Source organism: Nasonia vitripennis, chromosome 4 (assembly GCF_009193385.2).
Source record: "Nasonia vitripennis strain AsymCx chromosome 4, Nvit_psr_1.1, whole genome shotgun sequence".
In the NCBI taxonomy this organism is placed as follows: domain Eukaryota; kingdom Metazoa; phylum Arthropoda; class Insecta; order Hymenoptera; family Pteromalidae; genus Nasonia; species Nasonia vitripennis.
Genome location: NC_045760.1, coordinates 3734585 through 3759492, shown reverse-complemented (window position 1 = coordinate 3759492; position 24908 = coordinate 3734585). Strand labels below are relative to the sequence as shown.

The 24908-nt window shown below is 48.1% G+C and overlaps 1 protein-coding gene across 1 annotated transcript; it reads right to left on the bottom strand.

Moving 5' to 3' along the window:
- Nucleotides 1-1545: 1545 nt before the first annotated feature.
- LOC100118925 (histone acetyltransferase KAT7) lies at nt 1546-24747 on the bottom strand. Its single transcript, XM_001602739.5, has 13 exons — nt 24556-24747; nt 23978-24443; nt 23650-23901; nt 23320-23580; nt 23057-23236; nt 22712-22979; nt 22329-22623; nt 22002-22249; nt 21745-21931; nt 8757-8850; nt 4052-4198; nt 3870-3976; nt 1546-3589 (listed from the first exon to the last, which is right to left on the bottom strand). The coding sequence occupies exons 1-13, from the start codon at nt 24571-24573 to the stop codon at nt 3467-3469; spliced, it is 2646 nt and encodes an 881-aa protein (XP_001602789.1). The 5' UTR covers nt 24574-24747; the 3' UTR covers nt 1546-3466.
- Between the last annotated feature and the right edge of the window lie 161 nt (nt 24748-24908).

Below are 24908 nucleotides of genomic sequence, written 5' to 3'. Positions count from 1 at the left end.
TGTGCGCGCGCGAAAAGGTTGTTAATACGAGAAATGGTCTCACTTGCGTTTTACGCCTCTCTCGCTCCTCTGCTGCAACATATTCGACCGAAAGCGCATACACACGCGCGAGCGCGCGATTTTAACAACAGCCTTGTAAAGTATACGACGACTATAAAGATGTCAGGTGGGAAATGAATTTATCGTCAGTTCTCCATTCGTCCTTTTGAGCTCTGTCTATTGGGTAGAAACTGTAAAAAGCAGTGTCGGAATCCTTATTTCGCGGAGGAAAGTGTAAACGAAAAGAAAAAAAAACAAGTTTCTAATACATAGAGTGAACCTTTTTGACGAATAACAGCCTCTTTTCCACTCGCGCTACTTACTCACTTCTCGCATTACTTTTCCGAGTCGCTGTCGCCTTATCCGAGGGGCCGGTTTGTATTTCTGCTTATTTCAAATAAAGAGAGCCCGCGTCGACAGCCTCAAGCGCACATACGAAGATCCTATTACCCGTTTATCGTCTCCTTTGCATATAATTCAGATATAGAGGGAGAGCCGACCTGCGCGAGCGCGGCTATACACGACGAATTCGAGCCGATGTGTATGTGCGCAGTGTTGTTTCCTAAGGGTCCGTTAGTCACTCTCTCAGGAGAGATTTTTCATGCTTCTTTTTTCCTTACACTATATAAAGCGTATATGTCAAACTCGGCGGGCTTATTAAGCAGGCGCGCGAACGGAATTTTAAAATTTTCCTTTATACGCTTCAAGGGGCAACGTCCTTTTAGGAGAGTCGGGTCGAGTGACTCGCCGGACGCGGAAAGCCGACTGAAAATGTATATGTGGAAGTGACTTTCACAATGAGACCGGTGATGATTCATACTCGGTGTGAACTGAAAACTGTGTCGCGTGTACGCACACGCTTGAATGAAATAATTACTGGATATGTGCTGCTTTTTTTTTTCATTGTTGCCCACGCGCGAAGTGATCAGTGGCGTCCTTTTTTCTGCGACTCGACGGTATTCTAGACACGCGTGCAATCGTGAGAGATGATCAACGAGTAATTCAGCATGAAAAGTCATGAGATTTCGTAAGTGTAACGTATAAATCGTCGACGCAAGTCGAGAGACGTATGTTCGAGGCTGATATAGATTAATGATGATGATGGATCAGCGTTTGTAAATAATTGGCTAGTATTTAGCGCTACATTTTACTGAGAATGTTCGACTTCCAGTAACTTTGAACTCGGAGGAAATACTTAAGAACGTTCGAACTAAACGTTCACAGTTCAAATTTACTTTGTATAGGATGAGCTCGTTGCGCAATTCGGCCGAGATAAGGTATATCTGGTGAAAGTAAATGGATTCCATTCATCGTCTGTTCTTCGTATAATCTTGTTAGTTTTGACTACGTTATCTGATAGTGATTTTTTGTTAATGCTCGTGAGGGAAAGAAAAAAATCTTGAGAAATATTTTCGTTCTTCGCAAGGTCACTGATTACGAAACTCTCGTGTATACAGAAATGGTTGTGCGCGTACTTTTAGGGAAGTAACAGAGTAAACGATATGATACTTATTAAAAATTCTGGTTTATTATCATTCCATTTCCTAATTTATATGTATTTTTTTTTCATGTATATTTTATATTTTACAATATAATTTACATTCAACATTTGATGCGTAAATTATTTAAACGAGTTCTTCTGGCATTCATGATTTAAATAAAACGTGACGGACACTCAGTTGTTGAAACTACAATAGAGTACAAAATTTCTAAGAGTAAATGAAAAAAATCGTGGCTTATAAACTGAGACAAAGAAGGTTTCAATTAGTGAAGAATAGATTAATATAACGGGGGGTTTGTGGAATTGATCGCTGTCATCACTGCTATATCAGTGTTAACGTGGCTCCGCTTTGTCAACTATACAAATTCATTATTGTAGCAAATTACGTAAATATCTTTATCGGCTAAAAATATATTTAGTTACATGTGAAAAGTTGATAGTTTGTACTTAACGATCGTCTCTTCGTTGACAGATCATTCTGAATAATATTCTTCCAATCTTCAGACTGTACAACCTCGAAAAATAAAAAAATTACACTAAAAGTTCATCTCTCAGTCCATGTATAACATTTCACAATTTACAAAACGTCTAATAATAATAATGTACATTAATTTTTATAACGTGACAAAAGACACTAAATAAAACAAAACTACAATACCATGATTAACACAGTCGGTGGAAGGAAATCGATTATGTATATTGTACAAGTCGACGTGTGTTCGATGAGTGTATAAAGTGTGCTCCGAAAAAAAAATAGAAAATTCCTTTCCAAATCGGATGCAAATAGACAATCAATCCTGACTGTTAATGTTTCAGAATTACCGTTGCGACGTTTTACAACAAAACGAGTCAATAAATAGAGCTTCCTTTTAAGCAGCTGCATAAAATTAAAGTATACGATAAATTAACAGTTCTTATTCTTATCATTGTATAATATACACTTTCGTTCTGAAGCATTAACAGCGCTCTTTTTTTACGGGTTTCAATTTCGTCCTTTGCACCCGCGAAAATGAATCGGATAAAGAGTTAAAAAATATCCTCGAAACAAAAAAGAGATGGGCGCGCTCAAATGAAATTAAACGAAAATCAATGAATGTTTGCATTCAAACGTTCTTTCTTTCAGCAGGATATCACCTAATACTGTAAAATGGTAAAAAAAGTTGTATAATAAACTATTTAAAATATGCTCTCCGTTCTGTACACGATCCGTTTTGCAAACTTCAAATTCGACAACAACGCCCTAATACTCCCCGAGTGAAACTTTCAATTTGATTAAACGCGTTGATCGATACTTCAGCAACGCGAAGCTTGTATTCAGTTCCAGCGAACAATACAGCTCCATTGATTAAAACAATCGATCGCCCACGAGTTCCACTCTGGAATATTACGAGCAAGCATTCGTTAAATATTGCTTGGTATAGAAAACCGTGATTTTTCGTTTACTTTCAATATCACCCGAGCGAGTTCTCCCGTCAGATGACGCAAAAGATTCGCGATTTTCAAGTGAAACTGTATAAGCTATCAAAACAACAAAATAGTTCACTCGAACATGGCGAATCTCTCGCTCAACCCGCGCGCCGAGCGCAGTAATACAAGCTGCGCTCGTCCAGCGTGCGCGCGCGAGGGAGCGAAAAGACAGTAAAAAGAAGAAGAAGAAGAAGAAGTAGAAGCTACTACAGACCACACCTCCGCGATACCCTCGTCTCGGAAGCACGAGAATTAGCTCGAGGGGGTCTCTCGAGCGAAAAGAAGTTATACGCTGAACACGCTCCGATCCACGTATGCACGTACAATGTATCTATGTATAGTGTATATATATATAGTCTGTGTATGCATATATATAATGCAATATCCCGGGCGTGAAATCTGCTTGTCGCGGGCCGTTTACGGCTTCGCCGGGCGCTGCTGTCTGGCGGCGGGAGGACTTCAGCTCGAGGCAGAGGGCGTCTTGGGCGGCTGGAAAGGGCTCCACTTCAGGCACTCCGGATCGATCTCCTTGTAGACGGTACCCCGGCGCTTCACCCGCTCCTTGTAGTCGTCGATCACGTCCTGCGCGACAGAGAGAGAGGGAGGGATCATTTTTATTCCATCTGTACGCTGGCTTCGTACTTTCCTCTCTTTTGTACCGCCTTTTTTTTTCCTTCATTTCGTTACACATACATCCGAGGGAGTAGCTTTTAAATTTGATTTCAAAGCGGGGGGATAGAATATCAATGTGTGCATTATGCGCTTCGGAAAAAGTCTGCAGCGGCGAGATGATAAATTAGATAGATAAATTAGATAAAGACGCTGTGTAACGGGATTACGCGCGATGACGCAAATAACGTACCTGCTTCTTAAGTATGATATGCTTGCCCTTCCAGTACTTCATCATTCCTAAGGCTTGCAGCGTGCTCACGATGTCCGACGAGTCGATGGCCATCTCCTTGCTGATGTCTGGGGAGATAATATAATTCGATCGAGTTTATAACGAAATGACGAGCTCCTGTTGGAGAAAAGAAAGCGACTCACCTTTCACGGAAATCTCCTTGCCGCCGAAGTTGCAGAGGTACTGCAGCAGCACGTCCTTCCAGTAGCTCCTGTAGGAGATTAGTCCGAGGTCCGACAGCGGCTTTTCCGGCGAGCCTATTTTATTCTCGACCCTCGTGAGTAAGTAGCCTGTAAAGGGAGATTATCGAGCGGGTTAGACATTGAAAGGAGATGAAGAGCGCGAGATTAGTCCGCGCGGGGTTTTTCCTTTTTATTAAAATCCGCTCCGCTTCGCGATCGGGGGCTGTTCATTCATCGGCGCTTTCCAATCCCTCAACTCGCGTCAACCGATCTCGACTAGAGTGCAGTGAGAAGCGCATCGGCGGATGAATTAGCAGCCGCGGACTGATCAAGTGTCGACCGATCCTCCCTTTGATACAGTTCGATCTGTAGCCGTATACGTGCAGACAGACACAGAGCGGGAGTATGCACCTGAGGAGAGTTGAACGATCGTTCCGGCTCGTTCGGCCGACGTCCTCCGATGCTCTCTCCGACCGAGCATACGCGAGAAGGAACCGCAGACAGCCGAGGCCGATGGCTACTTACTTAATTGCCCGACGATGCGGCTTTTATACGGGCTGCTGTCTGCTTCTTTTTCCGCGGACAGCTCAGCACTTCTCGAAGCTGCGTTCTCAGGAGCTTTTTCGAAACGATCATTCACGATTCCAAATCACGGAACGATCGAGCAATAATTACTCTCGGATACTCGGTCAAGAATCGGCCGGCGCACCGGATCCTCTCCAGTCTCTCCGCAAGCACATGAAGCTCGGCTTTTATATACAGCATAGAGTAGCAGCAGCAGACGCTCCATTCTCCCTCGCTACGGTCCGGACTCTCGAGACTCGGCGGCGGCGGGGAGAGAGAGAGAGAGTACAGCAACCCCTGACCGATCCGGGCCCGCCGGTTCAACGACCTCTCCGCGCGCGAGCTTCCCTCTCTCGTGCAACGCCCCCGCCAGGGACGCGCCGCCGACTGAGGGAGGGTACAGCTCTCTGCGGATATGTGTGTCTGTGTGTGTGTGTGTGTGTGTAGAGGGAGGACGAGCTTGACGCTCCTCTCTGCCGTGCGCCTGCTTCCATGGCCAAATTAAACGAGCCGAAGGAAAAAATCGATGCCCATTAAACGCTGCATCGGTATGCTTAGTCCTAGCTCCGTCGAAACATTTCCGTACACATGCTATTTTTTTTTTTTTTCATCGGGATCCGATACACGCGAAGAAATTCGAGTTTTAACGAGCTCGCGCGCGCGGTTTCACTTTTCGCTTGAGAATTCGTTCGCGGGATACACTGGCACGAATATTAAATTGTTTGGTCGCTCGTCGAATTTATTCGAACACGCCGCGCAGTTAACCCCGGCTCGCTCGCACGAACTCGAATAAATATATTAACAACGCGATTTTCCGGGTAACCTCGTTAAATTGCGGCTTAAATAGAGCCGCGATTAAATTTAAAATCGCGATGCACATGATAATGCGCGCGTGCGCGCGCGCGGGATTTTTAAAGGGATAGCAGAAGCGGTGATGTCTGCGCTTTATCCGAACATAGATAAGTCAAATACACCGGTAGTTCGCAACCCGCATATAATAAATCACTCGGAGCAAATTACTCGCGCGCCGCTGCAGCTTGGAAGCGACTTCTTGCGCCGCGCGCGAGCGCGATGATTGCAATCTATTAGAGCCTCTCATTAACCGCGGCTCTGTACACACAGACGGGGCTGGCTCGATATTACCCCGTTTTTTGCGTAATCAACGCTTCGGCTTATATAAACCGCGTTAATTTCTGAAGATCCGCACAATAATCCATGGAAAAACAGCTCGCGGACGCAGCCACTCGAAGCAAAGCGTCGGAATTCCGCAGTCGCCGTGAGCGTAACAGCCCTCGAGCTCGCGGAGACAAAAGAAAGCCATCCATCCGTAACAAAGAGTTCGGCTTTTGAAAAGTATTCGCGGAGAGAATTTCCGGCTCCCTCGGTATCACGCACATACACATACACACTCTGAATGACGGAGGGACAGTCGTTCTCGGCCGATTACTTCGGCAAGGCCGAGCGCATTCATCGAGGATCGCGCGGCGTCGCGACGCTCATCCCCCACGGCAAATGCCAGTGACGACGACTGTCTGCGGCGGCTTTTCGCTCGAGTGCCGCCGCCGAAGTGTGTGCCAAATGGGGAAATTGAGGCTGGGGTAGGATGATTTTTTGATTTTCCATCGCGATGCAGTTCGCCGGAGTCGACGCGTCTGACTGCTTCTGCCGGTTTCTACTAGCTCGCGACTAAAAAGATCGGCGCGTTTACCAATTAGCGAAATTGGCTCGCGCTTTGGGCGCGATCGCGATGTTTTTAAGAGGCTGATTGAAATTGGCCGTGTCAGTGGAGTAGGCTATACAGGCGAAACCGTTCGAGCCCTCGCGTATAGTTTCGCTCGAAAAGTAAAATCGGAGGGGCGTAAAATCAAACGAAATTAACTCTCGTTCGAGGAAGCGCGCGATGAAGGGTCCTTTAATAAACCGTTGAGAAAATATTAAACGCCTGGAGCGCTGGTTTGCGGAGGAGCTCGTTAAAAAATTGATTGCGCCGCGGTAGCTCTGAATAATTCACGCGAAAATATATGCTCGTGGTAGAAGGAAAAATCGCAGAATCCTGTCGGCATTAGCGCGGATGGTGAAGGAGTTCGGCGAGGCGAACGGCGGCAGCACTCTAAGGAATTGAGCCCTTCGATAGGCCGGCGCAGTCTGCTGAAATATTCAATAATTCACGCGACGCCGCGCGTTTAATACATCGCTTCGCGCGGTATTCTACCCTGCGCGGCCCTTCCTATATATAGCTATGTATGCGCCATCGCGACCCAGGCAAAGGGATAAGCGCGGAAAAAGAGCGAGAGAGAGAGAGAGAGCGGAGGACGAAGTCCTATCCTCGCCGAGCATAAAGGAGAGTCTTGCGGCGTCGAGGTAAAAGCGAGACAGGGCGATCGTATAGCTGTATACACGGCTTTGGCCCTGCGCGCGGCGCAACCCTCGGCGCGAGGTCACGGGAGGTCATGCGATTGCTATCCCTACACGCTCTTTCCCTCTCTCGATCCAACACAGCGGAGCGCAGCTCTCTCTCTCTCTCTCTCTCTCTCTCTCTCTCTCTCTCTCTCTCTCTCTCTCTCTCTCTCTCTGGCTGCTGCGGGCCGATCGATGCGGCGAGACGCCGGGCGTCGCACTTTCCGCTAACTACTCCGGCACTCTCCAACCCCGCAGCTACGCGCGTACGTACGTGTGCACGCAGACGCGCACGCACCTGCTGCTGCGCGCTTTGATACTCTATCTCTCTCTCTCTCTCTCTCTCTCTCTCTCTCTGCGCGCGTGTGTGTCTGAGCTGCCTCGAGGAGCAGAATTCCGGGGATGAAAATCGGGGAAAAAACGCGAGCGCCCCGGAAGAGCGGGGCTGGATTTGAATAAGGCCGCGAGCACTATCGCCGCGATTATTACTACGCGCGCGTACTACGCGCGGCATCAATAAGAATGACGTCACAAGCGCGTGTACGGGCGAAAAGCTCGCGTTTTAATTATCGCAGGAAGAGAGAGAGAGAGAGAGAGAGAGAGAGAGAGAGCCCTTGTTCGGCCTATTTTACTCCCTCATCCGTGTACGCTCTACACTCTTTCTCTCGTTATACCCTATGCGGTGCGCGGAGAGGAGCTGACCTCGGGATATTTTTCCTTCCGAGTCAACTGTGCACAATAGCTTTCTCTCTTACTCCGTGAATAAATAAACGGCCGACTCTTTTATCTCGCTCTGACGACGCGGCGGCTGCGGCGGCAAAGGGCTGCTGCTGCTGCAGAGGCGGCGCGAGGAACTAGCATTAGCCCCAGAGCAAAGGAGGTGTGAATAGCGCGCGGGAGAGCAATTTACTTTTGTCAAGCGGGGTTTGATGTGCGCCGCGCGTTCTTAACCCACTTGCGCGACGAGCTTTTCAACGGGCCGTTATGTAGCGCGAGAGCTTTTTCGAGGGGAAACATTAACATTTCGAGTTCGTTCTTTCGGAATGAAGCTTTTCTCGCGCTCTGTTTTTCTGCCAAGCGGAAACTCGAGAACGCTAGCGAAATTATAGTAATCAACGCCACACGGCGGAGGAAGAGAGAGAGAGAGCACAATGAGACCAATCTCGCGAGCAACGCTCGCGCGCGCGGCATATAAGCGGATAGTTTTTTTTTCACACTCGGTTGATTTCCACATCGCCGCGAGGCTCGACACGCCGTTCTGATTATGCTTCTTTCACTTTTCTACAATATATACGTGTATCCACGATCGCGCTTACCAAAGTAAGTTATCCGAGTGTATGGGTTTTACACCGGCGATTAGCGAAATTCCTCATTCAGCGCGCTCCGGAATCGGTCGAACCTATTCCCGAGCCATTACAATAGCCGATAATTTCCAAATCGATTTCGCGCACGGTATAATAGAGCGAGAGTCTGTACCATTGGAATGTGTGCAGCGCGGCTAAAATTAGAAAATCTCGCGCTCGAGAGACAACGGCCCGTTATACAGAGGAGCGAATCGATTTTTCGCGCGAAAGCGAGAAACCGCATATACACGATACGATGCACTCGAGCGCCTGGATTTTAACCCTCTATATGCGGTGTACAGAGGAGGAGAGATATACTTAAAAATGAATAGCTCGCAGAGAGAATACGTATTTATACTTACTGAAGTCGATGAGCAGCCGACCGTAACCTTGCCGCTGATACGGCGGCAGAGTGAGTATGCAGGAGACGTTGTAGTTGTTATTGGAACTTTTTTCCTGGAACAGATTGAGAAGCGAAGAATATAAAAGCTGCTGGATATGGTTATACTTCGTGCCGATGCGCTCTACGCTTGCTTTTTAACGATTCGCCTGTATGCGTCTGTGTGCAGCGCACTATCTCGCGAGTATTGAATGCCTCTTACTTTACGGCTCGCTCGGGCGCGAGCTCTTGAGAGGGCTCGTTTTATTGTGTGTTGCGCTTTATTAGCCATAGTTGTATACGTGAATTATGACGCGCGCTCGCGGTAATGCTCGCCGTGATTCTCCGCGGGGAACGTCGCCCGTAACAACGGCTTTATTACTATACATCGGTACAAAATCTAATCGTTACACAATCGCTGCCGAAATTCCGGCAGAAAAATGACGAAATTCCGGAGCGAATAATTCTCCATAATGGCGAGCAATTTGAAATTATAATTCGCGCCGGGACGATTGCGCTTTAATTACACCGAGCGCCACGCGCAAAGTGCCCTCCTCCCCTCCGAAAAGCTAACGGATGACTCATCCCCTCGTGGCATGAGGATCCTTATCAGCGGCGCGATTTTTCGGATTCGAGTATACGCCTGGTTAAAACTCAGCCGCTCGCACTCTCTCTCTCTCGTTTTGCTCTTTTAATAAAAGGTTTGCTATTCGCGGCACACCCGGTATTTCCGGCGAGAGAGAGAGAGAGAGAGAGAGAGAGAGCAGCATCGACGTCGCGCGCGTGTGTGTGCCGGGAGAGAATGAGAGGAAGGTGGGGATCGGTTGAGAGCGAGAAGGAGAGCTAGAGAGAGAGAGAGAGAGAGAGAGAGAGAGAGAGAGAGAGAGAGCTGTTGCTAACTGCTCGAGTAGGGCAATGCCTGTGAAGGACAAACCGCCGAACTTTCGGCGAGCTTCTTTCTTTCCTCTATATATATACATGTATATTGTGTCTATACGCCTCGAATTCGGATTGTGCTCTATATTCTCGCAGCTTATTGTGAAAATTCGCGCGTATCGTATACACTCGCGGATGCTAGATTCAGAGACGCCGAGCGCGCGCGACGATGAGGCAATTTAAATTGTAATACGCTGTTATGCAAATCTCTAATTAGAATATATCCAATTTACATCCGCGCTGAATTTATTCATCCCCGGGCTCGTATTGTGCGTTATACTCGTCCTTTCTTCTCTCGCGATCTCTTTCTCGCCGCGCGCGCGCGCGCGCTGTGCAGACTGTACGTATATAGATAATCGCATCGACGCTTTATTACGTATTCATGCCCGCATTATCGGGGCTCTGTACATAGAATCCCCCTGATAATTAAGCGGATAGATCGCCGGCTCAATCAACGTATAGGAGAACGAAAGATACAGCGCATCCGTCGGCGATCGGTAAAGCTGAATAAGGGGCACCGGAGGTGCCGCCGTCCCTGGCCGAGTGCCGACGTTCGCTCATTTCGCTCGTGCAAAAGTCACGGCGGCGCATATTCGGGAGAATCTGGGGCCCGAGCGCGCGTGCTCGCTTCTGCTGCTGCAGACGTCCTTGGGCCGGCATGTATAGCGGGCCCCTCTCAGACACACACACACACGGCTCTCTGTCTCAGGGACGTCGTCACGGCTCACGCACACCGGGAATACCCCTTTCGCAGCTCTACTCCTATGGAGCGATGAATATTTTTCATTTTTTTCGTCATCGAGGATAGGAGAGCATTTTGGGTGTTGCGAGAGCGAGTTTTCGAAGCGGCTCCGGGATAAGGAAGATGTAAGTAGATTCCCGTTGTAAGGAGAGCGAGTTATTGAAAAGATAACTTAAAGATAGCATATTCGCGAGGCGTTGGGAAAGGCTAATTTGAATTTGTACAACCTTCGCTTCAACCTCGTTCGAAGAAATCCTTCTCGAAATAGTCAACTCTTCTGTCGCTCGATTTCAGGGCTTAATTTTCGAGGATCAAAAAAAAAAAAAAAATTCCATATCAGCGAGAGATAATTAACGCGGGCTGCGCTTCCCCGAACTGCACCGAAAAATTATCGACGATATAGCATCGCACACCGGAAGCTCCGGGCATACTCTCGGCATTGTCGTCCGCACGTGTGTCGCCGCCGCCGTCCGAATGCAAAATTGAGTCCTTCCAGCGCAAAACTCCTCGTTATATGGATATACCTCCTCGGCTCGCTCCGAGGACGAGTCGGCCGGATGACTGGCATTCTTTTGATTATTGTTATTATGGGCCTTTGAAAATTATACGAGGGGCAGCAGCAGCTTCGCTCGTTGTGGTTTCTTCTCTCTCTCTCTCTCTCTCTCTCTCTCTCTCTCTCTCTCTCTCAGCGCGCGGACTAGGAATTCGAGTTTTTTCCTCAGCCCCGGCCGACCTGCAGCAACACACTCGGCTCGCTTTTTGTCGCTGATTAGGCACGCGCGAGCAGCTCTCGCGATTTAATTATCCTTTTTGCTCGCTCGTAGTATTGTTTTGCGCGAATTCGAGTGCGAGGCACCGCCTGTATAATATAGCACGAATTAATTTCTCGTTTACGCGATCGCCGGGTTAATGGAGTGTAACGCTTGTATAATTGAATGGATTTTTGTGCCTCCTGCGATGTAATCAACAATTTTAAAGGGCGCGCGTGTGTACACAACGTTTAATTACCGTAACAAGCCAGGTCCGCCAAATTTCATCAAAAATATACTCTTGCGTACCTTCGTGATTACATTCGATCGGGATAATTGTACCGGTTCAATTATTCTCGTTAAATTAGTTTCACCCCCTCCGCGCGTACTTAATCATCGAGCTTTCCGATATTAAAAAAAAACATCCAAAGCCTCAGCTGCGCGTGTATAAGTCAATCGGAATTTGTTTTCGCGCCACGTGGCGATTAGCGAGTCGGAGTCGTCTCTCTCGGCAGCAGCAGCAGCAGCGTGTTGTGACTATAGTACGCGTGTGTGTCCCCGCGTCCTCGTGCACTCGTCTGTCGAAGCGAAAGAGAAACTGTGCAACAGGCCCAGTGACGCTTCGCAGAACCGAGCGCGAGACGACGATTTCACGCTCGATAACGAGCGATACGTCGCAGCAGCGAGACGAGCATGTAAATATTATATCGGACTCGACTTCTTCTTAATTCTTCTTCTCTTTTTCAAAGTTCGAGCGCGTTTCTCGCTAATCGCCGGATACACTGTCTTCTCCGGGCTCTATAAAAGTCGTATAAAATAAGCGGCGTATCTCTCTCTCTTTCGGCTTTTATTTCCATGGGCGTCACCGCTGCGACTATTTACGGCTCGTTATTTATGCTTATCTCGGATTAACAGCCTGTAAAACTCCTCAAAATTATGCAGCCTCTCCGCGGCCGTATCACCGGAGCATCGGATTAACGAGTATACACACGAATCCCCTCTTGTGAAAATAAAAGACCGCCGAAACTCCGACTCTCCGTTTCAGCAGCCTGTCTCCTTTGTGCGCGAACTTCTGCGGAGTGACTCGACGAGAGAAAAATCGGCCGCATATGCAGCGACTTACGTCAGAGCCGATACCTCCCACGTCGTCGTTCACCTCTGCAACACGTCGGTGTGCATCTCTTTCGGAGGCACAGATCACCGAGTTTTAAATATCGGGGGCCGTTACCAACCGCAACGAGGATTTTATCGAGGCTGACCCGAAAATCGCGGAATCGCCGGCGATAAATACGGCGAACTAGATGCAGGCGATATTTTCGGCGCTGCACCGCGGGGGTTATTGTTATTGGGAAAAACTTCGCGCCAACTACGTCACTCGCCACTTATAAACCCAGGAGTGCAATATATTTTCGTTGCAACCGCGCCGTTAATCGGCGCGCGGAACGAGACCGTGTCGGAATAATCAACGAGCTCCGTATTATCGGAGTCGCGCGCGCGTTATTATTCATCGGCTATCGCGCCCGAGAAATAGAATGTATCCGCGAATCGATGATATCACTCATTTCGAAAAATGGAACGAGCACACGCGCCGCCGCCGATATCTCTCTCGCTCGAGTATCCTTTTGTCGACGCGACTACGTCACCGACACATCGTGACGCGCTATCGCGTCGGCCGATCGATAATGTACCGAGCTCTGCTATTTCGTCATGCGAAAGAAGCCGCGTACACGGCTATTCTTAACCGAGTGCGACGTTTTGCAGAATTCAGCAGCTGTGACGTGTCGCGGAGCTTCGATGTATGTATTCTGGATTCGGATCGGATTGATTCGACGATTTTCAGGAGATTCCGTCAGGAGAAGGGAGAGATCGGGAGAGAAACGAGGCCAGAGCGGTTAATCGAGCATTAATGCTTTTTGACACGTGCCGTTTTCGAGCGGCCGCCGTTAGAGGGCGAGAATAAACGAAGCACACTGCGACGTTCAATGATACACACGAGCTGCAAGAGCTGGGATTTTTAATGCGGTGATTGATGACGCGACGTATGTAAAAATTAGCCTGATTTATCTCCTCTCGCGCGTAATTTTTGCATCTAGAGGACGATGATAGATGTCTTGTTGGAAAATTGTGCAAAGATTCGACGGAAACCGGAGCAACCGCTAGCGCACGTCCTTTCATTCACGCATCAGCCGGATAATAAGAGGAGAGAAATTTTCCGCGAATACAAACGAAATCATGGAAAAAAAGACACGAGTCCGTTACACTCTCCGAACAACAGCTCGGAGCGTCGTCTCCCTCGCGGCGCATTTCCCCAGTGACGCGAGAGCGAGATTGGAGTGCGTAGCGAAATAAAAAAAAAATCGGCGACTCTTCGGGAGGTGTACGGCCGGGCGTAGGTGCGAGGGCTGCAGCAGCCGAGCAAATAAAATTATACCCGACGCTGCTGCTGGCTTCGCTCGGGAGATGCCTAAATGCCCGCAGTCGCTCGAATTAGCGGATGGACGCGTCGACTCGTCGTCGTCATTGTCGCTTTGGATTGAGTTGAGAGAGAGAGAGAGAGAGAGAGAGAGAGAGAGAGAGGCGTCTGAGCACGAAAATCAATCGGTGACGCGCGCGTCGGTTCTATACCGGGTGAAACTGCCTCTGAATTTTTTATCAGTCTTGGTAAAAATAATACAAAAAGCCGAATACACTCGAAATAACAAAAGGAGAGCTACTCCGGCGCGTGCGTCCATATCCGTGCGCACGTGTCGCGATTAAAGCTCTTTTATCGTTGACCTCGCCGTCGGCGAACGGAGAGAATCGAGCATCGCTGCAGCTATAGTCGGCTGCACCTCGCCGGCAACGGTCACTTCTATATTTAGATCTGCACTCTACCTATATATACATACAGCACTCACGCACACGCACCGACGCGCTTTCTTCTCTCGCGTCGAACAAAGCACCGATGCAAGGTGCGAGAGATGGACCCACACCCACGCCTTTTTGCCATTTTCGCGAGGCTTTTTCGATTATCGCAATTTCGCCTTTGTGCAGCGCACGAGTCTGGAGAGGTAAACATCGCGAGCGAGCGACGCATCGCGAATGCTCAAGTGGCCGCCGTCGATGCTTTCTCGGATCTCGCACGAGCGGAAGAGAGGAAAGAAGCGTCGAGAATACCGAGGAGTCTTCGATTTGTCAGGTTATACTCCCTTGGATTTCTTCATCCCGTGCGTTTAGCCGTGCAATTTCGAAGGTGGAGTTATATACGAGCTAGCGCACACACGCAATTTCGTTTGCCCTCGCACGGAAAATCTACAAAGCCGAAGGAAAAATGCAGCGCGATTAGCTCGCAAAAATGTTATTATCCGAGCGCGCAGTGCTTCCGGGAACGGCAAATCGATCACTCGGAAAGGTATTCGAGTTACGGATATATATATATATATATATATATATATATATATATATATATATATATATATATATATATATAGGAGAGAGAAAGAGCCGGGCGTCCTTCGTGAAAAACCTCTCGCGACGGCTTTTCCTTAAAAGTCGCGCTCTCTCTCTCTCTCTCTCTCTCTTTGTATACTCGTCGCGTGGAATGCTCGCGAGAGCTTATTTTATCGACGCGAGGGAATATCGTCGTCGCTGAAGCGAATGAAATCGTATTGTGTGTCGAGCACAGCGGATTTGTTGTTTGTACAACGCTGATGCAGTGAATACAATGTCGTCTGTGAAAAACGTCCGTATACAGGCTGTCGAGCTAGCTCATCAGCGTTGCGGCTCTGAATAATGCACGGGTACTTTCCGATAATCGATCGCGAGCGCGCGCTCTATTCATAGTCGCTAATTGTGCCGACTGCCCTTCTGAGATTCGCTCGTGACTATAGGTACGAGCGAGCGCTCGTTATTATAACAGCGTATAATACCAGGCTGTATACGAGTTCCTCGCGGCAGAGAAAGAATTAGCGGCGTTAATTACGCAGAGAGAGAGATATGGACTAATCTGCGACGAGCTAGAATCAATTATACCTCCCTCTATACGCGTTATCTCGGCGCACGGCTGAAACCTGTGGAAAAAGAGCGCATTGATCTTGGAACAAAAGTTCCATATTATTCCTCGCTATCGCTCGATGAATATTTATATAAAACGCCATGCGTACGCACACTCCACCGCGACGGTAATTGGGCCCGTCGCTCGCGTGAAAAAAAAACGCCCGCGAGCAAACAAAAAAAAGCTGCCGACGAGAGACCAAACGGCAACCGAAAAAAATAGACAGCCCGCGAGTGAGAGAAACAAAGCGGGCGTCCCTACAATACACGCACGCGTACGTATGTAAGCTCCGGCGGCAAAAGGGTGCGCATTCGGCGGGATTCGGTCGTGTGAACAGGACTGTCTGGCATCGATCGTCGGCTGCCGGGAGCTTTAGGGGGGGATTTCGCGCAGACGAGAGAGACTACCCCAACCTCCTTGGTGGTATCGACGACCTCCGAGTGCGTTCCCCTCGGCGCGCGCGATGCTCGCCATACCGCCGGCTTTATCCTGCTGCTGGAGTTGATTCGAATTTCGCCGGCCGGCTTTTACTTTCCCTCTGCACACACACACCCGCTTTTATTGTTTAACATTTAATTCGAGAGCGAAAGTTGCGGGAGGGATTTATTTGCCGATGGTTTTAATTTTAATTTTAGCCCGTTAATTTTCCACTGGGTCATCATACGTACGCGGGCGTCGTTTTTACCTCGGTAAATAACCTCGAATTATCGACACACTTTCTCGCGTACAATAATCAGCGCAGCGAGTACATTATAAAGCCGTATAAGCAGAGCGCGCTCGATAACCTCACGAATCTCGTATTTGCACACACAGGCAATTTCGCGCACAATGCGTCCTTCTCTCATCCCGGCACATCCACCCCCGCCTCGCGAACTTCCCCGGTGTCTGCAGCAGCAGAGCGAGCGCGCTTGGGCATTTTTAAGGAAAATCTCCCCTATACAGCCCCAGACGTCGGCGGCGCCGCTTCTTTTTTCCGCGGAGTCGAATTTTTCCCGGCGTCTTATCCTGCGCGCGCGCGCGCTCATTCTTTATTCATCCGTGCTCTATACATATAGCAGTCGCGCGAGAAAATTCAGTCGAAGCCGTTCGCCTTTGTCAAGGGACTCGGAGTCGAGCGGCTGATTTAATACTAGAGAGTGAGGGGGAGGGGGGGGGGGAAGCGTCGAGGTCAAGTGTAGGGGGCGACGAGTGTCTGCAGCGCATACGACGACGAGGGTAGTGAAATGTTTAGCGATTTTCTTTATCTGGTATGGCTTTCCGGAAAAGGCCACCGGCTGGAGATTCGATTTTTGCATAATTACATGTTTAAGCCACCGCTCGCGATGGTATCGGCGGAACCGTTGCGCAACCCTTCTCTCTCGAGCGAAGCACGTAAGTCAATTTCGATCGATCCTAAAAAAAGCTGCAGGTTTTACGACGCGAAAATACCCCGCTGTAAAGATCGCATACGTTATACTTCACTGACGTCGATTTTAATAGATTCCCGCGATTAATCACCACTCGAGGACGCGTTAATTTCCCAGCAGCAGCGACAGCGTCTCATAATCGTCGAATCTACAGCTCTCGGCGCAAGCTCTCTTCGATCGCGAGCTTTCACCGCGTTGTCCTCTCGCGCGTATACGAGCAGTGTCATGCATTATTCACCCTCTCGTATATAAGCTCGCAATACGGCCTGCGTTAATCGGGGATGTTAGGCAAATGAGTGTGCGCGTGCTCCAGCAGAGCAACAGCGAGATAGAGAGAGAGAGAGAGAGAGAGAGAGACAAAAGCTGATACACGGGCAGATATCCCGCGAGCGCGCGAGATAGTCCTTTGCGCGCGTATAGCGATTTTCACGGTCTTCGACCCCTCGACCGCTCGGTTATATAGCATACGCGTATATATAGCTTACGCAGAGAAGAGAGAGAGAGAGAGAGAGAGACAGAGAGAGCCGGTGCAATATAACGCACACCCCCGTCGGCGAAAGCCAGCAGCGTCGCTTCGACGAGTCGCTGACGCGCGCAGCGAAGGCCAGAGGAGTATATAGCAGCAGAGCGGAGTCGATCGATCTTTCCGGGACGACGACGTCGCCGAGAGGTGTGCGTATATATATATATACACACACAGCGCCGGGTCCATGGCGGAGTTTGAATTTTCCCATGGTAACCGCCAGTGCTATATACACGGACAAACTGCGCGAGCGAGAGAGGGACTGTCTGCTGCTGCTGCTGCTGCTTCGTTTTTTTTCGCGGCTCCTCTTTCTTGCGCTCGTGGCTTTGCCTGTGTGAGTGCAGGCTGTTGGAGCTTCGCAAATGAGGTGATGATGGAGCTTTGATCGGTTCGATGAGATGCGGTAATCGAATTTTTCCGAGATGCCTCCGCCGAATAACTGAGGAGTGGGTAAACTGGGCTTTATCACCCCCGAGATCGAAGGTGGGGTGGGGGGGGACTAAAGCCTGGCGCATTTAATTCGAACGTTAAATACGCGGAGAGGGTCGAAGCTGGCACTATAAAACGAGATCACTTGGTCGAGCTTTTAATTTCTCTCCGCGGAAAAGCTGCAGCCTCGGAGGTCAACGACCCTCGTGTGCGGAAAAGGTCCGTATAGGAACCGACAAAAAGGAGCAACTCGCGGTGAGTTACGTAAGAGAAAAGGACGGAGCCTATAGCGTAAGAGGATACGCCCTCGCGGTCGGTTCACGACCACGCGTGCAGTCGCTGCATTCCGAGAGAGGCTCGTAGCGTCGGATGCCCCGACGCTTGCGATTCCATTCGATGGTGAGAGAGCTGCGAGCTTTGTTCGAGCTAAATGAAATATCCTTTGATCCCGACCGGCCTCCTTCCGACTTTTCGCTCGTTCCTCTACAATACTCGAGAGAAAGAGCAGAAGCTGCTGGGATGGACCGTCACTGAACGGCTTTTTGGAGAGAGAGAGAGAGAGAGAGAGAGAGAGAGAGGGAGAGAGAGATAATTGGAAAGCTCAGCTCGGCGCGGCTCTCGCACAGGAGGGTGCGCGCGAAGAGAGGGATTTCGTTATGCAGATTTTCTCCGGCGGCCGGGATTTGTTTCATCGTCCTCTGATTGGCATTATTCTTACTCGTTCCGCGACTAATTTCCGCAAACAAAAGAAGTAATCAACTCTTCCTCTTTCCCGGGTCGCGGCGTCCTTGGTAAAAATTAAATCCGCTAATCTCGTTTTCGCCGCGGTAAAAACTTAAGGGAAGAAACAAATTACCCCGCGTCTCGCTGCAGTAGCGTATACTCGGGCATATTAGAGCTCCGGAGAAATTATCAACTCGGCTTCCTCAAAGTGGAAGAGTCATTTGGAATTCCGGAAGAGGAAAATCGCACGCGTCGACGACGCGATCCTTTTCCGCTGTCGCGACAGGTTCAGTTGGAAGCCGGAGGATCAGGAAGGAGACGACGACGAAGAAAAAGAAGAAGAAGAAGAAGAAGCGGAGTCGGTGGCGGGGCAGGAGACGAGGGGAGGCCGAGCGGAGGAGAGCCGCCGACGTCCCCCGGGAAACGGATCCCGACCTCGGCTTTTCAGGGACGCGCCGCAGAGTATAACTCCGCGAGGGGAAAATGCAGCGCGTCGGAGCAGACGAGGAAAAACGAGAGGGAGTGAGGGAGGGAGGGCTCCTGGATGATAGATAGAAAAAGAGATTTAAGCTGCCGGGCTAGAGTTCGAAAGTTCGAAAGTTCATTTTCGCTCCGATCGCGCGATTTAAAAACGAAGCTGCGCTATGCACTGCGTCTGTGTAATTCTATAATCGCTCGTCCAAGCGGAAAAAAGCCGCAACGTGGTCGAGCTCCAACGCATGAAAGCCGGCCGGGCATAGCGCAGAGACTGCGCAGGCCGTCGCGCGCAGGCTGGGAAATAATAACGAGCCGGGCTCGTCGCCGCAGTGCGCGCGAGGAAAGTTCGTCGACCTCTCCGCGGCTTCTACTATACACACTAGTGCCGCTGCCGCTGCTGCTGCTGCTGCTGCTGCTGCTGCTGCTGGCGACGCCCTCCTCCCTCTGCAGCGCAGTCGGCGACCCCTCGCACAGCCCCGGCTTTCGGGGAGGCCAATCCTCCTCCTCGTCCTCCTCCTCCTCCTCCGCAGCGGTAGCGCAGCACCGCCATCCTGCAGCCGCCGCGGGGGTGGCGGCGGCGTCTAGCCAGGGTCGGGGTCGTTGAACGTCGATAAAGATTTCGACTCGACAATGCCGCAGGAAGCGAGGATTTTCCGCGCTCAGCTTCTCCTATTTCCGTTTTCAATTTTTTGTTTTGTTTCATGCTCGCGAGAAATTTTGCGATTCACGCGTGCGCTTATACGCTCGGCGAGAGTCTTGAGTTTGCTCCCGTTCTTTCACTGACAATGCGGGGTATTGTCGTAGACTCTGCTCCAGTTGCGTTAGCCGCAACGACGTTACCCAAGACTCGTCCTTATAACTCGTATACTAAAAATAGACGTTAGCGAATTTAAAAAGAAGCATCGTGACGCAATCCTCTGACGTACGCGCGCTTAACTTAATTTCGTTAAAATGAATTCCGCGCAATATTTTACGTTCATCGCGGGATGAATATTTAACGCTTATAATTAATACAGATCCGGGGAGCGAGCGTTCATTTCGATTTTAAAGAGCGCGAATTAATAAAGCATCGTTCCATTCATGTAACGCTGGCGCACTCTGGGGTATTTTAAATCAGGGCCGCGTTAAAAGTGAATGCTTTTTATTATGAACGACTCTGTGTGTGTGCGCGTTTATTTTTCGGCCGTTTTGTTTGTCTCTTGCGCTCTGCAGGCATACGATGATCGAAAAAGGGTCATTCGGCTCGTTCGGCTGTTTATTAAGTTAAAATACGCAAGAATCATTCGAAAAATCGAGTCATTACATATACGTTATCGATGACGATCGAGGCAGGTCGGCTTTAATACGTATAATATCGAGCGAAACTCTTTAAATTCATCGGAAACGCGTACAACGACGTTCGAGGAATTTCTCGCGGCCGAGAGAGCACTTGAACCTTGTCAGGAATGTTAATGAAAAGCCTCGCGCGCTGTATATATAACTGCCATTAAAAAAATCGCCAAATCGCAATGGCGATCCGTCATTACAGCGGCTTCCTTCTTTTTTGCCCGCATATATCGCGCATACGCGGCGTAGACACCTCTCTCTTTCTTTTACCCGCGCGAGTATCGACCTCTCACGTCGCTCGCGGCAAAAAGGCCTGCATAGCTGCTGCTGCGCGAGAGAAGCAGTCTTGTAATGGACTAAACGACGCCCGGGCATTAATGCCATTCACGAAGGGTTGCCGCCAAGTCGCGACACACGCGTTCCCGAGCCAAGAGTCAGAGAGAAAGATTCTATGGGCGTAATTACGTTTGAGAAAAGGCTTCCGAGCTATTTATTCCTGTGTATGTGGCTTGCTCGAGAGCTTTGATTATTATTTTACTGCGGATTGAATTTTCAAAGATTCTGAGTTTCAGCTCGCCGAGTATTTTCAGCGCAAATTCGAACTTTTTCCGTCGCAGCGAATCCAGTTTTGAAACTTGTTTCCCAACTTTATCTCCGGCAATAACTTGTGGGTAGGCTTTATACGTGCGCGCAAGCGCGAGAAACACGAGCAAAAAACGAGCGGCTCGCTCTCGGCTAAATTTTTAAACAACCACACACACACACACACACACACTGCGCTGAAAAATTTCCTTGGCCGAGCGCCGGCGCAGCGCGCACTGCGCTGAATTTTCGCCGCAGTGAGCCGTGTGCGCCGATTGGAATCGGCGCCAATGTACTGCGGTCTGACCTCTTATACGTGCGTTGCACTGCACCGCGAGAGAGATGTATACGCTTGCGTCGAAAGCTCCCCCCGAGCATGAATGGAATGGCTTATCGCAAGTATCCATCGTCTTTAGCTCGACGACGTTAGCGTAATCGCTAATCACCCGAGAGCGTATGCGGCTGTTTAGGTGGGAAAGTCGTCGCGAAACACTGGGGGAAAACCTGACGAGTTCAACCGCGCGCGGGGAATAATCGTTCGGAGAAGTGCTGTCTCAGGAGCTTATAGCGAGCAAGTTTAGCGATTTATCAGATTTAGAGACTGCGGCTTTCTTGCGGCAAGGTGATTAACTTGTGTTTGCGCCTCTCTCTCGCGCGCGAGAGCTGCTTGAATCTTAATTAAAATCATTGCTCGTTTTTGCGCGAGATACGCGGCCGCGATGAATTTTAAAAGCTGCGCGAGCGTTTAGGAATTTAAACAGCGTGTCGATTAATGTGTGCATAACTCGCACGGGTCGAAAGATTGATAACCTCGATGGATGTCTAACGAAGCAGTCGATGATAATTACTCATCGAATGCCTGTGTGCTATATACTGGAGATCGTGATTCGTTTAGCGATCGATCTATTTTCGAACGATTGCGATGATTGAATGTTTATAATTTAGTCCAGAAGTGTGCAAAAGAACGAGATATGATTCATACTGCACTTGATATCGTCGTCGACATCTGATCGATGGTTCTAAAAGTAGCGGGATTCTGACTTACCTTACTAAAATAACCGACTGTATGACAGCCTTCGGAATCATTGATTGTCATAACGTAGAAGAGGAAAGGCTCCACGTCATAATAGAGAGTCTTATGATCTAAGAAGAATTTTGCTAAAAGGCAAAGGTTTTGGCAGTACAGTTTGTATCGCCTCCCGTCCACTTCCCATACGCCTATCTTTTCCTTCCTGAAATTGAAAAACAAGCTGTTAAATGATCTTCTACGCGAAGACGCGATTCGATTGTCAATGTACGTACCTGTAAACCTCGTGACCTGGAGGATGCCTCCAAACGCATTTTTCTCGATGCCTTCTCAATACCTGCCGACTCTTCGCATACTTCAAACAGTATTCACATAAATAAAGCTTTGGAGCACGGCTGTACTCCTCGGGATATGGACTCTGGTACCAGACTTCCATCTCCCATTTACCCATTTCTACGCAACGGGTGCCTATGCCACCGTTTCTACCTTCGCCCTCGAATTCGAGCTCTTTCAAGTCTTTTTCCTGCGAAAAATTTCAAGAGTGATTCAAATTCAAATAACGAATTGAAAATAACAATAATAGAAATCTGACAGTGTCTTACAATTTTTTCACTAGCAGCTGCTTGAGCCTCTAAGAAAAGTTTGAGATCATAGTCTGACGTAAGACCCACAAGCGTCGGTTGTCGGTTTTTGTCGATTCCCTGCGTTTCTCCTCTACTGTCCGACTCGTTGCCGTCCGCAAGCGCTCCTTTGAATTTACTTCTCAGTTCTTTGATTTTTAATTGATAATTACGCTGCTCGTTCGTTTGGTAGCCACCTTTAGGCGACTTTTTTCCCATACTTATTATCACTCGCTTTCGTTCGTCATCTCGCTTTTTCCGTTCCTTATAGAATTCTCTGTAAAATTCAATACGATGGGTAATTTAAATATCAATCAATAGATTCAATAGAAAATTGAGGCCAAAAGCTGAGAAGATTCACTTACATGCAGCCTTGTGGGGAGGTATTATGGTACATGGGACAAGCTTCTAACGTAAAATGAACGTCAAATCTTCCTGAAAGATGACCTCGAGAATCACAGGCAGGTGCTAATGGGCATTCTCTCTCCTTTACAGAGCGCATCCTACTGCTGGAGCTTTGACCTTTAGTAGGAATACTTCCACTTGCCGACCTACTGAGACCCAATTGCCTGGACGACAGGCTTTGTGCGGGTCGTTTGCTAGGCGATTTTGAAATACTACGTTTACTATCCGCTAAAAATATGGAATATAGTTAGAACGAGCTAAACATCTTTTCGTAGACATTATTATGCTTCATATAATGACGCTACCTGCATCAGATTCAGAATCACTCGCAAGCGTTTTAATTGGGGGTGGCTGAGTTTTGCCTTTACGCGCTTGTAATTTCCGTTTCCCTTTTGCAGCTGGTTTACTCTGTTCCTCCTCAGCATTATCTTCCATATCTTTATCGGAGTCTGCATTTTCACTGTCATCTTCGCTTTTGATTGTATCTGAAATTATACAAGGTACATTGTTTACATGCGCTTCATTGCTCTTCAGTGAGTATATCTGCAAAAACTTATTTGATACTAACTTTGACGTTTGATACTTTTTTGAGGTTTTACTGTAGCTATTGAAGTGGCCGCTCTCTTTGTAGGAGTGTTTACAATTGGTGCAGGTCTGGAGGTAGATTGAGGTTCTTTCTTTTTTGGTTGAGGTTGAGGACTTGCTTCACTTTCTGAAGACTCCGATTCTGAACTACTATCTGACGATGATGAACCAGAACCACCAGATCCACCTGAACTTTTAGAACTTGCAGAACTCTCAGATTTTACTGGTTGTTTGGTCACTAAACCTAGAAAAAAATAAACTTGAACAATTTCGCACATGTTTTTCTATGCTTTTCTTGAAAAATTCAGCTTACTAGGTCTATTGGCAACTGGAGGACGAGATTTTTGTTCAGTTGGCTTTACTTTAGCTTGTTGAGGCTGAGATTGCGCAGCATTCACTGAATTACTCACAACTTTCTTGCTAGGTGGTTTTACAGGTACACCACTGTCACTTTCACTACTATTTTCAGGACTAAAAATACTTTTTTTCTTTAATTTTTTCTGCGCTGGTTCAGAGCTAGATTTGGCATTTTTATCTCCTGATTTAGCTGAAGATGTTATACTAGCTGCAATCAAATAAGAAACGTTATAATTTTAGTCACATGTACTTTAAAATATTTTTTTCTAAATTTATACACTTACCAGGAAATTTGTTCACTTTGTTGACTGGCTTCGATGACAAAGTATTTTTGTGCTGCGCAACAGGAGGAGTTGGCTTACTAGCAGGCTTTTGTTGTTTTACAACTGGAGCAACTGTAGCAGTAGCTTTTGGCTTTGCTGGTGGTTTCCGCTTCGCTGGTGGCTGCTTACCTTTCACCGGAGGTTCTTCAGACTCAGAGGAGTACACAACAGGCCTAGATTTTGGTGCAGCTTTCTCCTTGCCTTTAGCTTCCACAGGTGGTGGGTTTGTTTCATTTTTAGATTTGACATGGCGAGCAGCAGCTAAAGGTACTTTCTTTTTTACCCGATCAGAGTCTGATGCTTTTTGACTGGCTGCTGAACTACTCGAATTTTCAGAATCAGAGGAACTGGATTCACTTCCTGAGCTGGAAGAACTGCTGGATGAGGAGCCAGAGCTGCTTGAGGATGTCGACTCCGAGCTCGTGGTCTATTGAAAAACAGTTTACTTGTTACAATTTTCATAAATATAGAGTATATTGTCATTGTATTGCATTAGTTTTTGAAAAGATAACCTAGAAAAGTTGTTGGGGGCTACGTACTTTTCGTTTTGGAGTCATGTTTACTATGCTACCTACGGCGATGGTGAATACTTAGAACTATCATTATAATGTTATTTTCTTTACAATTCTTGATTTCACACATTTATGTCAAATAATTGACTAAATACTGACATATCTTGTACCAAACTATACCACATGAGCTTGGATCGGATCGTTGACAAATATGAAGCTTGTATGTCAAGCACAAAAACTTTACGATGCTGCCATCTGTCAGCGATCAAGTAGAGACTTTTCGCTATGGATAAAGTAGAACGTGTATAGAAGTGAAAAATAAACTGTTGTATACATGCAATTATAATTTGAAAAATGATATCTAAAGGTTATTAAGAAAA